General features: G+C 48.0%; 1 protein-coding gene across 4 annotated transcripts in view; it reads left to right on the top strand.

Moving 5' to 3' along the window:
- Window positions 1-14,972, top strand: part of WIPF1 (WAS/WASL interacting protein family member 1) — a 123,685-nt gene that overhangs the window by 87,317 nt on the left and 21,396 nt on the right. For all 4 annotated transcript variants that reach the window (XM_041722795.1, XM_041722796.1, XM_041722797.1 and 1 more), the window contains exons 2-3: window positions 8,410-8,505; window positions 13,350-13,479. In XM_041722795.1, the coding sequence (XP_041578729.1) occupies window positions 8,455-8,505; window positions 13,350-13,479 (181 nt within the window). In that variant the 5' untranslated portion in view covers window positions 8,410-8,454. The remainder of the gene's footprint in view (window positions 1-8,409; window positions 8,506-13,349; window positions 13,480-14,972) is intronic.

Raw genomic sequence — 14,972 nt, 5'->3', positions numbered from 1 at the left:
AGGGGGATAGCCCTGTGCCTCAGGGTCCAGTTGGCTGTAATGATGCCCTGTGGCTCGGTGACAGTTTCCATACCATCCCAGTCTCTCTCTCTCCCCTGTCACAAGAATGGGAAAAAGGAACATGGTAATTAGGATATCCAAGGGCTTTATTAAGCTTTCCTTGAAGGCCCCAGGTCTGTGTCATCCTGATCTTCCCAAATAATAGGGTCAGGTTTGTTGTTTCTTAGTAAAATATATAGGGGCTGGGCCAGGAGAGAGAAGTTTGGAATCCAGTTTCGACGGTAGCCAGCTGGCCCGAGAAAAGTTCTAATTGGCGCTTCGTTTTAGGTTTGGGGAAGTTGGAGATACCACTCAGCCTATCTGCATCTAAATGTAGCCTCTTCTGAGCTCAGGTGCCCTAAATATTGAACCTGAGTTTGAGCCAACTGCAGGTTTTCCCTGGAGACTTTATGTCCCTTTAAGGCTCAACGTTAACAGGTGGCTGCTGTCCTCCAGTGAAGAGGCTTGGGAAGAGGAGCAGAGAAGCGAGTCAGCTTCACGTGGTGACAGGGAAGAGCCTCCAGAAAACTTGCTGTCCTCTAAGTCAGCTCTTCAGGTTTTCAAGAAGGACTCTCAATAGAACCGTGGGGCATTACTGCCCTGGTTTGGGGAGGAAACAGGTATTGGCAGGTCTCCTCTACAGGGATGCTAAAGGCAGCACCATATAAATCCATGACGTGGAGAATTTTGCTCTCCGTGGGGATGGAGGTCAGTCAAGTATGAGGACTAGGGACAACGGGACAACAGGTGGGAAGGGATAACAATATTGTTTATGGCTCAGAGGTTCTGGACAAGCCTCCATCCTCAGCCATTGGGCTTTCTCACAGGTAAAATAGGGGTGCTACTGTGACCGGTGCAGGGCATCATGAGATACCGAGCCTTGGAATCTTCTAGTATGAGTCTGATACCCTGAAGGACTTCTTTATGAGTTATTAATTCTGGGGAGAGGTTTTGTTTTGTTTTGTTTTAAAGATTTATTTATTCATTCATTCATAGAGAGCGAAGAGAGAGGCAGAGACACAGGCAGAGGGAGAAGCAGGCTCCATGCAGGGAGCCCAATGTGGGACTTGATCCCTGGTCTCCAGGATCACACCCCAGGCTGCAGGCGGCGCTAAACTGCTGCACCGCCGGGGCTGCCCTGGGGAGAGGTTTTGAAGGATCTACTTGAATCTTAATCTAACCTGAAGAAGCCAAGAGTATGTAAGAAATACATAAACATGATTTAAGAACATTAAATATAAAGTAAAGCATAAATGAATATAAATCTTAGATTTAGAATTTAGATTTTTATTAAATAAAAGAAGATACAGAATAGAAAGCAACAGGGCAAGAGAACTTTTGGACCTTTTAGATCTGTCCAGTTTTATTTCTGTTATACCCCCCCACCCCACAAACACAGCAAATAAAAGTCTCCTATTGATTCCAATTTGGGGGGGAAAAGTTTACTTTTTTTTCATTCATAGTATTTAAAGGTGACCACTGGCAAGATGTATATAGCAAAATGATTTATATTTTTGAATAATCCAAATGGTAATAAAACATAACTAGACAAAACCTGCTTTTATCCACCTTAACAGAACTTGGCCAATTCACTTTCCACTCAGGGTTAAAGGTCAGCCTTCTGAGGATTATCAGATGTTCTCACTGGACAGCATTGGAAATCTTCCCCATCCTCATGTCATTCTGTAATGTAGGCCTCACGTGGTATGATCTAGAATGACTTTTAAGTTGCCTCTAAGAAACTAGTAACTTAAATGGCTAGCCAGTTCTCTTGATCTTAATCATTTTGCATTCAGAGATAATCGTGTAATTATCATGTGTGGATGAACACACTGAAGAGGAAACCCTGTTTCCTGGGGCAAATCTGGACTGAACTGTGGGCTGTGGTTGAACCTTTAGCTGGCCATGGCACTGGGGAGAGTACGTCCACTGTAGGATGGGAAGTGGGATGAACAAGTCACTCTTGCTCACAAGGTGTCCATCATAAGTAATGTCACATCTTTAGCAAATGGCTCCTGGCCACGAGATGCCCTAGCTGGTCTAGGGTCATTGAGTGATGCTGTCTAATACAAGCATTAAGCCATGATGTTGACCTAATAACATTATAGTAAAACCAACAAAGTCAACCATTTCTTTCATAGAACTAGGAAATTCCAGAATTTCTAAATCGTGGCATATGTTGTGTGTGTGTGCTTGTGGAGTCAATGAAGAACCAGTTAATGAATTATTAAAGCCATTTATGCAAAACATTCTGCTCTGTTCTCTTAATCCATACTGCCATTTCCCTTGTAAAGGGTTTATTGGTAGACCCTACCTTCACCCCAGTCGTTTCTCCAACTAAAATTCCGTGATTTTTGAATGATCCATTCAGTTATTAAATAAAACTTTGGCAATTAGTCACATACTCCAGGGTTCAGGTTGATTTTTAATTTCTTCAGTGCATCCAGAGATCCAGAGATATCTTGGGTGAGAATCGGTTGATGGATATTTTACTCAAAAGCCATTGTTTTGGGCACCTGGGTGGCTCAGTCAGTTAAGCATCTGACCCCTGATCTCCGCTCATGTTTTGATTTCAGGGTTGTGAGTTTTAAATAAGCCATGAGCTTCTCTTACAATGTCTGCAGTGGATAACAGATGGACGTGTACTGTTAAATCTATGTTTATTAGTTTGCTAGGGTTGCTGTAACAGAAACAACGAAAATGCTGATCGGGTGGCTTAAACAGCAGAATTTTATCATCTCGTGGTTCTGGAGGCTAGAAGTCCAAGATCAAGGCATTGGCAAGTTTGGTTTCTCCCACGGCCTCTTCCAGGCTTGCTGATGGCCACCCTCTCCTTGGGTCCTCACAGGCCTTTTCTCTGCGCTCACACATCCCTTGTGTCTCTTTTTCCTTCTTATAAGAACCCTGGTCATATTGAATTAAGGCCCCACCCCACTGGTCTCATTCTAACTCAGTCACCTCTTTGAAGCCCCTATCTCCGGGGGCGCCTGGGGGGCTCAGTCAGTTAAACATCTGCCTCCAGCTCAGGTCATGATCTCAGGATCCTGGGATCAAGCCCCACATCAGGCTCCCTGCTCAGCGGGGGCCTGCTTCTCCTTCTCACCCTGCTTGTTCCCTTTCTCTCTCTCTTTCTCTCTCTCTCTCTGAAATAAACAAATAAAAATCAAAAAAATAATGGCCCTTTCTCTGAATATAGTCACCTTCTGAGGTACTGGGGTTAGGTTAGGGCTTCGATGCATGCATTTGGGAGGGACACAGTCCAGCCTATATGTGAAAACAAAAAAAGCCTTTTCCATCCCTGTGGTTGTGCTTGTGCACAGAAAGTTCAACACACAGTTTTAGAAAAGCCTGGCTTTAAAACCCTGAAATGATTCTTTAAAAGAAACTAATTCTCCTAAGTGTCTATTCTTAAATGTTCAGTGCCCGGGGTGGGGTTAGGGTAGGAGGGCAAGAGTCAGCAACTGGTGGGTTGATCCCTTCAACCTTAGGGAGCCTAACTAGGGTGGGAAGCAGAACACATTGTTCTCAAAAAGTGCACGGCTGATTGTGATGCAAGAGATAACAGCACCCATTTTGGGAACCCCTGCCCTGGTTATTTCCCTTGTTCTAGAGCCTGTCCTGGCCCCTGGACAAGGCTGTCTTTCCTGGCATGCTCCTCCCAAGGGAATAACCAAGTGCAGCAAGGCCAAGTCTCCAAGCTGCCTCAGTCTCGCTCTGCACAGCTCTGTCCCCACAGGACGCTGGGCCAAGCCGGGGCCTCGGCTCAGATGCCAGGTCAGTCCCTTCTGTGCCAGGTGCTCGAGCAGCACTCACACCAGCAGGACCCACGCTCACCTTCAAGGAAGACAGATCGTTGACCCGTCTGAAGGCTCGGCGTGTACCATCCCACTCATCCTCCCACAGCCCCGTCCCACCGGCGGGAAACAGAGGCCCAGACAGGGTAGTTTCTTGTCCCAGGTTGTTAGGAATCACAGCAGAGATTCAACATCCTATTTGCCTGACCCTGGTCTCGTGTTCTCACAGGGATTCTAACCTTTTTCATCCATAGACTACACTAGTGTCTGGTAAAGCCCAAAGGACTCCCTTCTCTGACTGTTACTAAATACGTAAAGCAAAATACAGAAGATACAAAGGAAACTAGTTATATTGAAGTATGTAGGACAGGACCCAGCAACAGATCGAAACGTTGTCATAGTTTCAAAAGAGATCTGTAAGGATTGTAATATGAAATGGAAATATCGTGTGAAAAACTTCGTGAAATTTGCAAGTACTGTGGTTTTCAGCCTACATTTATAATTGAAGGAAATGCTAAATTCTAGTTGAACCTCAGGGGAACTAACTATGTCCCCCTTTTTTTTTCCATTCAAGTTCATGAACCCTTGAATTCTGACCACAGCCCCTGCAGGGGTAAGGATCCAGGCTAGGAACGCCTGGTCCAGTAGGGTCTCTGCTGCTGGGAGGTCCTTCGGGAAGCTCTGTTTCTGGTTCTGATGCGGGCTGCTAACTGGCTCCCCCAAGGCTTTGGGTTTTACTTCCCTGGTGAAGACAGACTGCCAGGAAAGCAGGTCCCAGTACTACAGCTAGCCAGCCCCTCGGACACAGCACTGATTCTTTGCCTAAGCCTCAAAACGCACAAGGAGTGGGGCTGAGAGCTGTTCCGAAGGCCAGGATGTGGCCTGCCTGGGTGCTGCCTGGCTCTTCCACTGCACACGTCGTTAGTGAGAGCCCTACTTTGAACCAGATGTTAGGGAGAAACGGTGGAGTTCCCAGTCCGGTGGGAAGACAGCCAGGAGTGAGCCTAGCATGGAGGACATGAGTTGGTCGTCTTTGACCCCTGCCACAACATGGCAAGATTGAAGTCTGGGGTTTCTCAAGAGCTCCCCTCAAGGCCTCACCCTGGACAAGCCCAGACAAGTGGGAGGGAGCACTGGAGCCAGCACCTTTGAGCACTCAGGTGGGAGTAGTTTTCGTGGAGGAGGAGGAGGAGGAGGAGGAGAGATGGCTGCTGCTGCCACTTCCCCAGCCCCCGAGAGGAGAGAATGGTGAGGGCGCTCACCCACAGATCCTCCCCCCGTTGTTGAGCTGGGGCAGCTGGGGTGGGGAAGGCCCAGCCTCTGCGGTCCACAGGTTTATTTATAAGTCGGTTGGTGCACATGCAGAACCATGAGGGCGGCAGCACAAAGCTGCGTAACAACTAGATTAAAGAGGCCTGACAGGGTGGCAGGCCCCCAGAAGAGTCCCCAGGCCACAGTCTGGGTCCTGAGATCCATCGGACAGTTCAATCTGGTCTTTGCAACCAGGGACTAACTCATGAGAACCAGGCCCATCAGAGGTTCCGGGTAGTCGACCAGGATCCACTCCTTCCTGGTTCGGTGCTAGGACGATGGGATGACGGGTTAGCCGGTCAGCGGGGGAATCGGACACGGTGAGTTAGAGGGTTGGGCGCATTTCATAACCGCCAGGCACATGGATGATCTGTTCCATGGAGCGCACCTGGGGGCACTTGGCCACCCCCTTCCTGGGAAGCTGCTTTCTCCAGCTCCCCCATGAACACCACTGCTTTGGCTGCAGTGTCTTTCACAGTTAGTTGGGCCTCAGTCCAGTTTCCGATCTGCATCCTTCCTCCTGGTCCTAGGACCTGTGTGACACATGTGACAGTGAGGCCTCAGGTGCCTTCTGCCCCGATGCAGGCTTCACAGCACAGGCCCCGCACTGGTCACGCCGCCCACCTGGCCCCGCAAGCAACTAACTGGGTTCATGCAGGAAAAGGCCAATTTAAGGAACACATTGTAAAGGAAGCTCTGACACAGTCTTACTGAAAAACAGATTCTGGCCTAGTTTACGGTGAGCTGTAGCACTCGTTAGCTCTTTACCTGCCTAAAAATGCTTATCAAAAAAGAGCAGGGATCGAAAGGACTTGATTTTTTTTTTTATTTAATTTTATTTATTTATTCATGAGACAGAGAGAGGCAGAGACACAGGCAGAGGGAGAAGCAGGCTCCATGCAGGGAGCCCGACGTGGGCCTCGATCCCCGGACCCTGGGATCACATCCTGAGCCAAAGGCAGACGCCCCATCACTGAGCCACCCAGGCGCCCCAAAAGGACTTGATTTAAATGAATTACAGTCTTTTAATGAGTTCCTCAGTTTCTCCGAGTCTCGGCGCCCTCTGTAAAACCAACCGAATCGAACTGGTTTGTGATGTCACTGTAAGAGTTAGAGACAGAAGCACCCTCCGTCCAATCGATTGTCAATAAGTGACAGCTGCTGTTGCTGCTGTGGCGTTTTTAAAATTTCATCTTCCCAGCAGTCCACTTGCAATGAAATTGCTCCAAACTATCCTGATTCCTGTCTTCCAGCAGCCTTGACAAGTCCAGCCACATCCTTTTAGATTTTGCATTCCCTTTCCGTTCACAGAGCACAAGCCATCTAGCAATACTTTCTTGTTTCAAGGTGTAAGTTTTCCACATTAACCGTTAGTGGTTGAACTGAGTTAATTTTTATTTATTTATTTATTTATTTATGAACTGAGTTAATTTTTAAAATTCTAAATACATGGTTTCTTTCCATCAAGAGACATGGGGAACAAAAGAAAGCTAATGCTGCTGTTTGAAATTCAGGACACATGTTCCGTGTGGCTCGGGTGGTGAGTGTCCCAGGCTGCCCACTGGTTCAAGGCTCAGATTCCACAACAGGTGTCTCAAATTTTAGTGCCTGCGAGTCACCTCGGGATCTTGTTAAGGTGCTGAAACAAATTCGGTGGGTGGACAGAAGGGCTAGAGATGTGACTCGGGGTGACACCCTCACTGCTGACCTGGGACCTCACTTGAGTGACAAGATCTGGGTGGGAGGAGCCAGGATTCCTTAGGGATGAGAACGCCTGGCCCTGTGCTGGGGCCTGAGGCTTGGGATTGGGACTCTGAGGACTGGCGGGGAGAAGGGCTCGTGGCCAGTGGAAGTGCTGGGAAGCTTCCTTGCCCCGTTGTTCCTCAGCCCCTGTGGTTGCCAGGCTGCCCCCCTTCCACTCCCGCGGGCCGGGTTTCCCTGCACTGCCTACCTCGCCGCAGCCTGGCTTCCCCTGGTTCCCAGAGCCGTCACTACGCAGAAAGCTTTCCTCACGACGTGTATTTCTAGTAAACAGTCTGGGATTCAGAGGTTTGGGCCTCATCTCTTTTTCCCCCTCTTTAAAAAAATCTTAGATCCTATAAGGAAATGCCAACTAGGGCAAAGACGGAATCCAGCCCCCTTGCTCGTCTTACCTGCCTGCCTGACCTCATTCCTGTCTTCTCCCTCTGGGGGGACTGTAAGGCCTTTGAGGACAAGACCAGAAAAATATTCGTCTTTGCGTTCATACAGGGTGTGTCCAGACCCAGGCGAATGCCAGGCATTTGCAAGAAGGCAACCAGTGGACACAGTGGCAGTGGGAGGGCAAGAAAGGATGTCATGGTGGCAGTGAGTGAGGAACGTCAGATTTGCCAGGATACGTTTCTGGCAGTTTTATGACCACCTTCCAGCGGACACAGGCTCTAGGCCTAGGTCCTTCCGGGCGTCATTCCCCGGACCTGCTTTGGGGGGTAGGGGAATTAGGCTGTGTGAGGCACCAGTTTTGCTTCTAATACCTTAGGGCAGGGCAGCCCAGGTGGCTCAGCGGTTTTGTGCCGCCGTCGGCCCAGAGCCTGATCCTGGAGACCCAGGATCGAGTCCCACGTCAGGCTCCCTGCATGGAGCCTGCTTCTCCCTCTGCCTGTGTCTCTGCCTCTCTCTCTCTCATGAATAAATAAATAAAATCTTTTTTAAAAATAATAATAATAATACCTTAGGGCATTTTGGCCCAGAAACCTCCCCTGCTAGGATACTTCTTCCAGAAGAGTAACATCTTGACAGTGTTGTAAAGGTGATTACATCCTTTGGCCTGGGGGCGCCTGGGTGGCTCAGTGGGCTAAGCCTCGGACTCTTAGTTTTGGCTCCGGGTCATGATTTCAGGGTCCCAAGATCAAGCCCTGTGACAGGCTCTACACTCAACAGGAAACCTGCTTGAGATTCTCGCCCTCTGTCCCCCCACCTCAAAAAAATAAATCTAGGGGCATCTGGGTGGCTCAGTGGCTGAGCATCTGCCTTTTGTTCAGGTCATGGTCCCTGGATCAAGTCCCACATCGGGCTCCCCGCAGGGAACCTGCTTCTCTCTCTGCCTCTCTCTGTGTCTCCCATGAAGAAATAAACAAAATATTTCAAAAATATACAAATAAAAATGTAAAAAATAGTTGGCCTGTGTGCATAGCTGTTCATTCGGTGGGAGGGGGTTAGGAGGTCAGGACTGAGTATTACTAAAAAGCCTAGTGTATGACGGGCCGTCTCTCTTCTGTCTCCGCAGGTCGGTCAGCAGGAAAGCTGAAAGCTGAAAGCGTAGCTGTGCAGGATGCCTGTGCCACCCCCGCCGGCGCCCCCGCCGCCGCCCACCTTTGCCCTGGTGAGTGGCTCCTGGGCCGCCATGGCTCGCAGCAGGCCCGGTGAGGTGGGACCTGGCGCACGTGCGTCTGCTTTGACGACAGGTGCATTCTGGCCTGGGCCCCAGGGTGCGAGGCCCGGGCGGGGCAGAGAGGGCACGGATGTGCACTCTGGCATTTCCTCCGGCAGGTGCAGCGCGGGGGCCCCGGCTGCAGGGGTTCTGACCGGCACCGTCCAGGGGGACCCAACCGCTAGCCTTTGCTGCTGGACCCAGGCCTCTGTGTGCAGCGCTGTGTTCAGGCTTCCTGCAGACTCACTCTTTTCTTTTTCTCTGACTTTTCCCATCTTCTTACTTTTTTTTTTTGGCAAATATCCTCCACCAACCACCCCCCCCTCATCCCCACTTCCCCAACACTCACATCCTTCTTTAAATGTCTCCTTTCAGAGGCCCTTGGGTGGCTCAGTCTGTTAAGCTTCCATCTCTTGGTTTCAGCTCAGGTCCTGAACTCAGGGTTATGAGATCAAGCCCAGTCTGGGGCTCCATGTGGAGTTTGCTTGCGATTCTCTCTCCCTCTCCTTCTACCCGTCCTGCTCATTCTCTCTCTCCCTCCGTCTCTGTCTCTCTCTCTTCAGTAAATAAATCTTTAAATCTGCCCTTATATTTAGAGGTCTACTTTCCAAAGGAATTTTCTTTACTGGTGTCCTCCTCATCTCACTAGACCTGTCCCCAGAAATTAGTGCACCCCCACTCGGGAAGCTGCAGCCCTTCACGTGGTGATGCAGGAAGGCTCCCACATGCACCCCATTGCCCCATTACCTCCCTCAATGTGTGAAGGTTCCACTGCTGAGGAGCCTCCTAGAGATGGGTCCTTCAGTTTTCACTTGGGGAAACTGAGGCTCAGAGAGGCAACGTCTCTTGCCCAGGCTTCCACAGGACACATTTTATAGCCCATCTAAGGTTGGAACCTAGTTGGAAGAACAGACATTAGCTTGCTGCTACTCAGTGTGGTCCTCTAGCTGCCTAGGGGGGTTAGCAGCCCCAAGAGACAGGTGCAGAAATTAAGAGTGAGTGTTACCACTTACAGTAATTTGACGATAGTGTTATGTCAGTTGTTTCTAAGAATGTATTTTCTGTGTCTCTTTTTCTAACTAATTCATTATTTTAAAAAATACTTATTTATTTTTAGAGAGAGAGTGCGTGTGCAGGCAGGATAGGGGTGGGGCAGGGAGAGAAAGAGAGAGAGAATCTTAAGCAGACTCCTCACCCAGCAGAGAGCCCGAGGTGGGCCTGCTGTGATCACAACCCTGAGATCATGACCTTAGCTGAGATCAAGAGTCAGATGCTCATCCGATTGAGCCACCCAGGAGCCCCCAAATTCATTTTTCTAATAATAATAGTTATTTTACAAAAATACCATTCCAAGATGAATTGAAACAAATTTTTTAAAAGATTTTATTTATTTATTTATAGAGACAGAGAGAGAGAGAGAGAGAGAGGCAGAGACACAGGCAGAGGGAGAAGCAGGCTCCATGCAGGGAGCCTGATGTGGGACTCGATCCAGGGTCTCCAGGATCATGCCCTGGGCTGCAGGCAGCGCTAAACTTCTGTGCCACCAGGGCTGCCTGAATTGAAACAAATTTTTAAAAAACTGATCCGGGCAGCTCCGGTGGCGCAGCGGTTTGGTGCCGCCTGCAGCCCAGGGCATGATCCTGGAGACCCGGGATCGAGTCCCACATCAGGCTCTCTGTGTGATACCTGCTTCTCCCTCTGCCTGTGTCTCTGCCTCTCTCTGTCTCTATGAATAAATAAAATAAAATCTTTAAAAAAAAAACTGATCCTTCACTTAGATACGTTTAAAAAGTTCTGATCCAGGGGTGCCTGGGTGGCTCCGTCGGTTGAGTGTCTGCCTTCAGCTCAAGTCATGATCTCAGGGTGCTGGGATTGAGCCCCATGGTTGGGTTCCCTGCTCAGCAGGGAATCTGCTTTTCCCTCTCCCTCTGCCCCTCCCCCCACCCATGCTCACTCTCTTGCTCTCTCTCTCAAATAAATAAAATCTAAAAAAAAAAAGAAAAGAAAGAAAAGTTCTGATCTGGCTAACAGAGGGATTTGTTTATCTCTATTTCTACAAAAGTGGTTTTATACCACTAGCTGGGTAATATGTGAATTAATTTTTTTTTATTTTAATGCTCATCTGTTGATTTTAACATGTGTCCTAAAATTTATAACTAGCACATCAAACTAAAGATTTAATAGTGAGTTAGTTTAAAAAGAAAATATTCACTGAAAAATAGTATAAATAATATAGTGAACTGGCTTAATGAAAAATATTAAATGGATAATAATAATAATACAGGTAGCTGAGAAGACATCCAGGTCATTCAAGTGGTACCAGAATGACTGAAATTTATCCCATCAGCTCATTTGAATCCATTGTTATGTGACCAAGAGCAAGAACCTAGCGAAACAGGATACAGAGATGAGCAAAGGGAACGGTGGCTTGGTGGCCATCCTAGGGCACTGTCTAGTGGAAGAGCTCAGTTAAGGACTCTGGACTGCCACCTGAGAGGAATTAGCACCCACGGAGGCCAGGCCTCAAAATAAATTTGAAGGCATAACAGGAGCCCAGTGAAAATTGCTGACCTCAAGCTGTTAAGAGAGCCAGGGTGGACAGTTGCTTAACTTCTCTGGGCCTCAGAGAAGGTTTCATCCTTAAAATGAAGACAGTAGGTCATTTTAAAAGTTCTTTCCAAGATGTCCAACCTGTGTTGTCAAGTTGAAAAAACAAATTTCAGAGCAATAGAAGATGACTCCATTAGCAAAAGCGAACTATTACAGCTAAGTCACTGGGCAGTTTTGGAACTGACTGCTGAGAAGCCGCTAGTATTAACAGGCTTGCTCAGGGGAGTGTTGGAGACTGGTGGGGAGGGGGCATTTTGTCACTTTTTTTTTTTCAACTGAGATATAATTGACATTTAACATTGCAGACGTTTAAGTTACACATGTTGACTTGCTACATTTTTATATTGCAGTGTAATGACAACCTTGGCTTTAGCTAACGCCTCTTTCACATCACATAGTTAGCATTCCTTTCTTCTGGTGAAAACATTTAAGATCTAGTCTCTTAGCAGCTTTGAAGTTTATAATACAGTATTGTCAGCTGTAATCACCAGGCTGTGCAGTAGACCTCCAGGACTTACTCATCTTCTGGTTGTACCCTTTAACAGAGCTCCCCAGTTTGGGCAAGGGGCATTCTAGACTCCACATTTACCCTTCTCTCAAGTGGCAGGGAAGGCTCTGGAATCGGACGGCCAGGGTTTGGATCCTAGCTCCTCCTCTGACTAGCTGGGTCACTGGGGCAAGTGATTTTACCTCCCTGTGCCTCTATGGCCTTGTCTCCGGAATGGAAAGAGTGACTCACAGGGCTGATGCGGACTGAAGGAATGAATCCACATAGAGGTGCTAGAGCCTGGCCCACAGTAAATGTTAACTGCTGTTATTAGGAGCAAGTAATACTTTATAATTATTCCAGGACCCTTTTGGCCTAACACAGAGCTTCCGTGTACCCAGCTTCAGGGTTTTTCTTAGCTTTCCCTCTGCCTCTAACTGATAATAAACCTCTGGGGGAGGTATCAAGCTCACCTGCCCCAGCTTTACCTCCTGTGGCCCTCACCCGCCTCTGGAATCAGACCCTTTCCAGAGGGCTGGGGCCCTAGAAGGCCACCCAAGTCTGCTGGAGGGACTCCTGGGTTTGGGGAAGCCAACTCTCCCTGGGGCCAGGCCAGACCAAGCCCGTTTCTATATGTGACAAACACTGGCATATGTCTACATCCAAGTCCTGTGTGCTGGGCTTGTAGTATCCCCACTCCCTAAAATAACCCTGAGGAAGTGAGATCCCAATTTCATAGTATGGATCTTTCCCCGGAAATCTGGAAAAAAGAGAAACTACCTAAGCATTTTAAAGCAGCACACCTTCGTCCACTCCACGGTCTCTGTGAGCTAAGCTTTCAAAGGAATTAAATATGAGAAACAAGGTAGGCAAGGGTGTGTGGGAACTTTGGGGGTTGTGGACATTTCTAGATATTGACTGTGGTGGTGGTGACATGACTGTATGTTTTTCAAAACTTGTAGAACCATACACTCATGTAGTGGTTTTACTATACGTAAATTATACCTCAGATGTCCCTTAAATTAAAAGAAGAAATCTGGGCAGCCCCGGTGGCTCAGTGGTTTAGCGCCGCCTTCGGCCCAGGGCCTGATCCTGCAGACCCGGGATCGAGTCCCACGTCGGGCTCCCTGCATGGGGCCTGCTTCTCCCTCTGCCTGTGTCTCTGCCTCTCTCTCTCTCTCTCTCTCTCTCTCTCTCTCTCTCATGAATAAATAAAATCTTTAAAAAATAAAAAAATAAGCAGCATACAGCTGACCTTTGTTCCTAGAGACCATTTTCCCCTGGCTCCGGGTTAGCTCTAAAAGGCAGGAGAGAGAAGCTGTTCTTCGGGGCACATTCTGGAGTATGAAGCTTTGTAACATTCGGGAGAATCTTCTCAGACTTAAAATTCCCTTCTCGTTTCTAGCCATCCAACCCTGGCTCTGTTGGTTACGGGCAGATTGTGGTCTGAATTTTTAGAGACTTTTATCAGGGACTGACTCTTCCTGCATTAAAAATGAATGTAATTTATTGCCACATCTGTTCCCAAATGTCTGGGTCTTAAAAAGAATGACATCGGATCTAAAACTTGCGGAGAATTTACAGCCTATTGCCAAGAAGCTCAGTAACAAGCCTCCGATACCCTGGCTGTCCCTGCTAAATGCTGTAGGACGTGATTTTAATTCGGGAGATGAACTAAGTCTTCACGGTTTTCTTTTAGGCCAATACGGAAAAGCCTACCTTGAATAAGTCAGAACAGGCTGGGAGAAATGCTCTTCTCTCTGACATCAGCAAGGGGAAGAAACTGAAGAAGACCGTCACCAATGACAGAAGTGCACCAATATTGGACAGTAAGTGCAAAGAGCTGTTTTCCATCGAGATAAGTGATCTGTGGCCTCATAATCAACCCGGTCCTTCCAAAAAGAATTTTTATCTTTCTGTTTTCCTTTCTTCTCTTCTTCTGCTTCTTCTTTTTTTTTTTGGTTAACAACAGCTGCAAAGCTAGCAAAATAAGGGACTGTATCACTCATTGTAGCCACAGCTCCGGCTTGGGTTCCCTCTAATGCTGCAGGAAGCCAGTATAATAATTCTTTGTCCAAGACACACACAGCAGCAATTCTCTGAATTATTCACAACACTTTCGGGAAGTTAACCCATTACTCTTTGCACCACAGATCAAAAGGCAGCATGAAATATGGAAAGGGCCCCAGCCTTGGAATCAAAGGATGTAGGTTCGAGTTCGGGCACATCTGTCACTTGCCATCTCCAAGCCTTACTGTCTTCACCTGTAAAATGGAGAGAATGCCTGTTCTGCTGCCTTCACAGTTTGCTGTGAGCACCAGACGAGACAATGCAAAAGTGTTTTGTGGTCTGGAATGTGTCAGTCAAGTGTGAGATGTGATTTTCAGGAGCTGGGAGAGAGGAAATGAGATCACAACTTTGCTTGTCTACCCATCGTAAATCTGAGATACGTTCTAGAACAAGGCAGTGTATGTATAAACAAACAGGTACCCGCAACACAGGACTCCTGTTAACATTCACAACAGAGTGAAAAACGACTAGACCTTAATAACCAGGCCTTCAGACTGTCTCCTCATGTTCCTAGACCATTCCACTGCCAGCCAGGTGCCCCGAAGTACATCCTACACACAGATCTCATTTGAACTCAGTAGAAAATAGACTGACTTTCCAAAATCACCAGAGGGAGTTTTGGAGAGGTGAACAGTGCTGCTGGATTTTAGCCAGGTCGAGGAGTAGAAATGTTTAGGACGAATTTCCAGGAGAATGGAGAAGAGAGAAGGCTCAGAGTTAGGTGAGAACATTGGTGTGGGAGGGAAATGGAAAAGAGGAAGACCCAGACAAAGGCCTTTGCCTGGTGCTCTGCTACCAGGCTCTGTGTTGCAGAGGAGAGTTATCCTGATTGGTGTCACAGAATTCTCTCCCTGAGGGGAGCCCAGTACCCCTTATCTCTGAAAAGCCTCGGTCCCAAGCCGTGTGAGTCCTGGTGCCTGGCATGGGGCCAGAGGAGCTCCACAAACTGCTGAGCGCCGGGACAGAGCTCGGTTGTCCTTTCCATTAGGAGAAGGAGCCGGGGGCTTGAGAGAGGTCGATGTGAAGTCCCCACTGATAGTGAAGGACACTGGACAGTCGGTGGCCTCTTCCTGATGCCACTATTAGAAACTCACTGTATTCTTCAAGGTCCACTTCTTCGCCCATTAAATGGAAATAAATATGCTTCTCCCTTCCAGCTGTTCCATGATGTCTATGAATGCACTTTGCTTCGTGGACACAAAATGCCACCCAGTGCATGCTCATGTTGTCCACGCACCTAATGGACATACTA

The sequence above is a fragment of the Vulpes lagopus genome, chromosome 11, assembly GCF_018345385.1.
Source record: "Vulpes lagopus strain Blue_001 chromosome 11, ASM1834538v1, whole genome shotgun sequence".
NCBI lineage: Eukaryota > Metazoa > Chordata > Mammalia > Carnivora > Canidae > Vulpes > Vulpes lagopus.
This window is presented reverse-complemented; position numbering and strand designations above follow the sequence as displayed.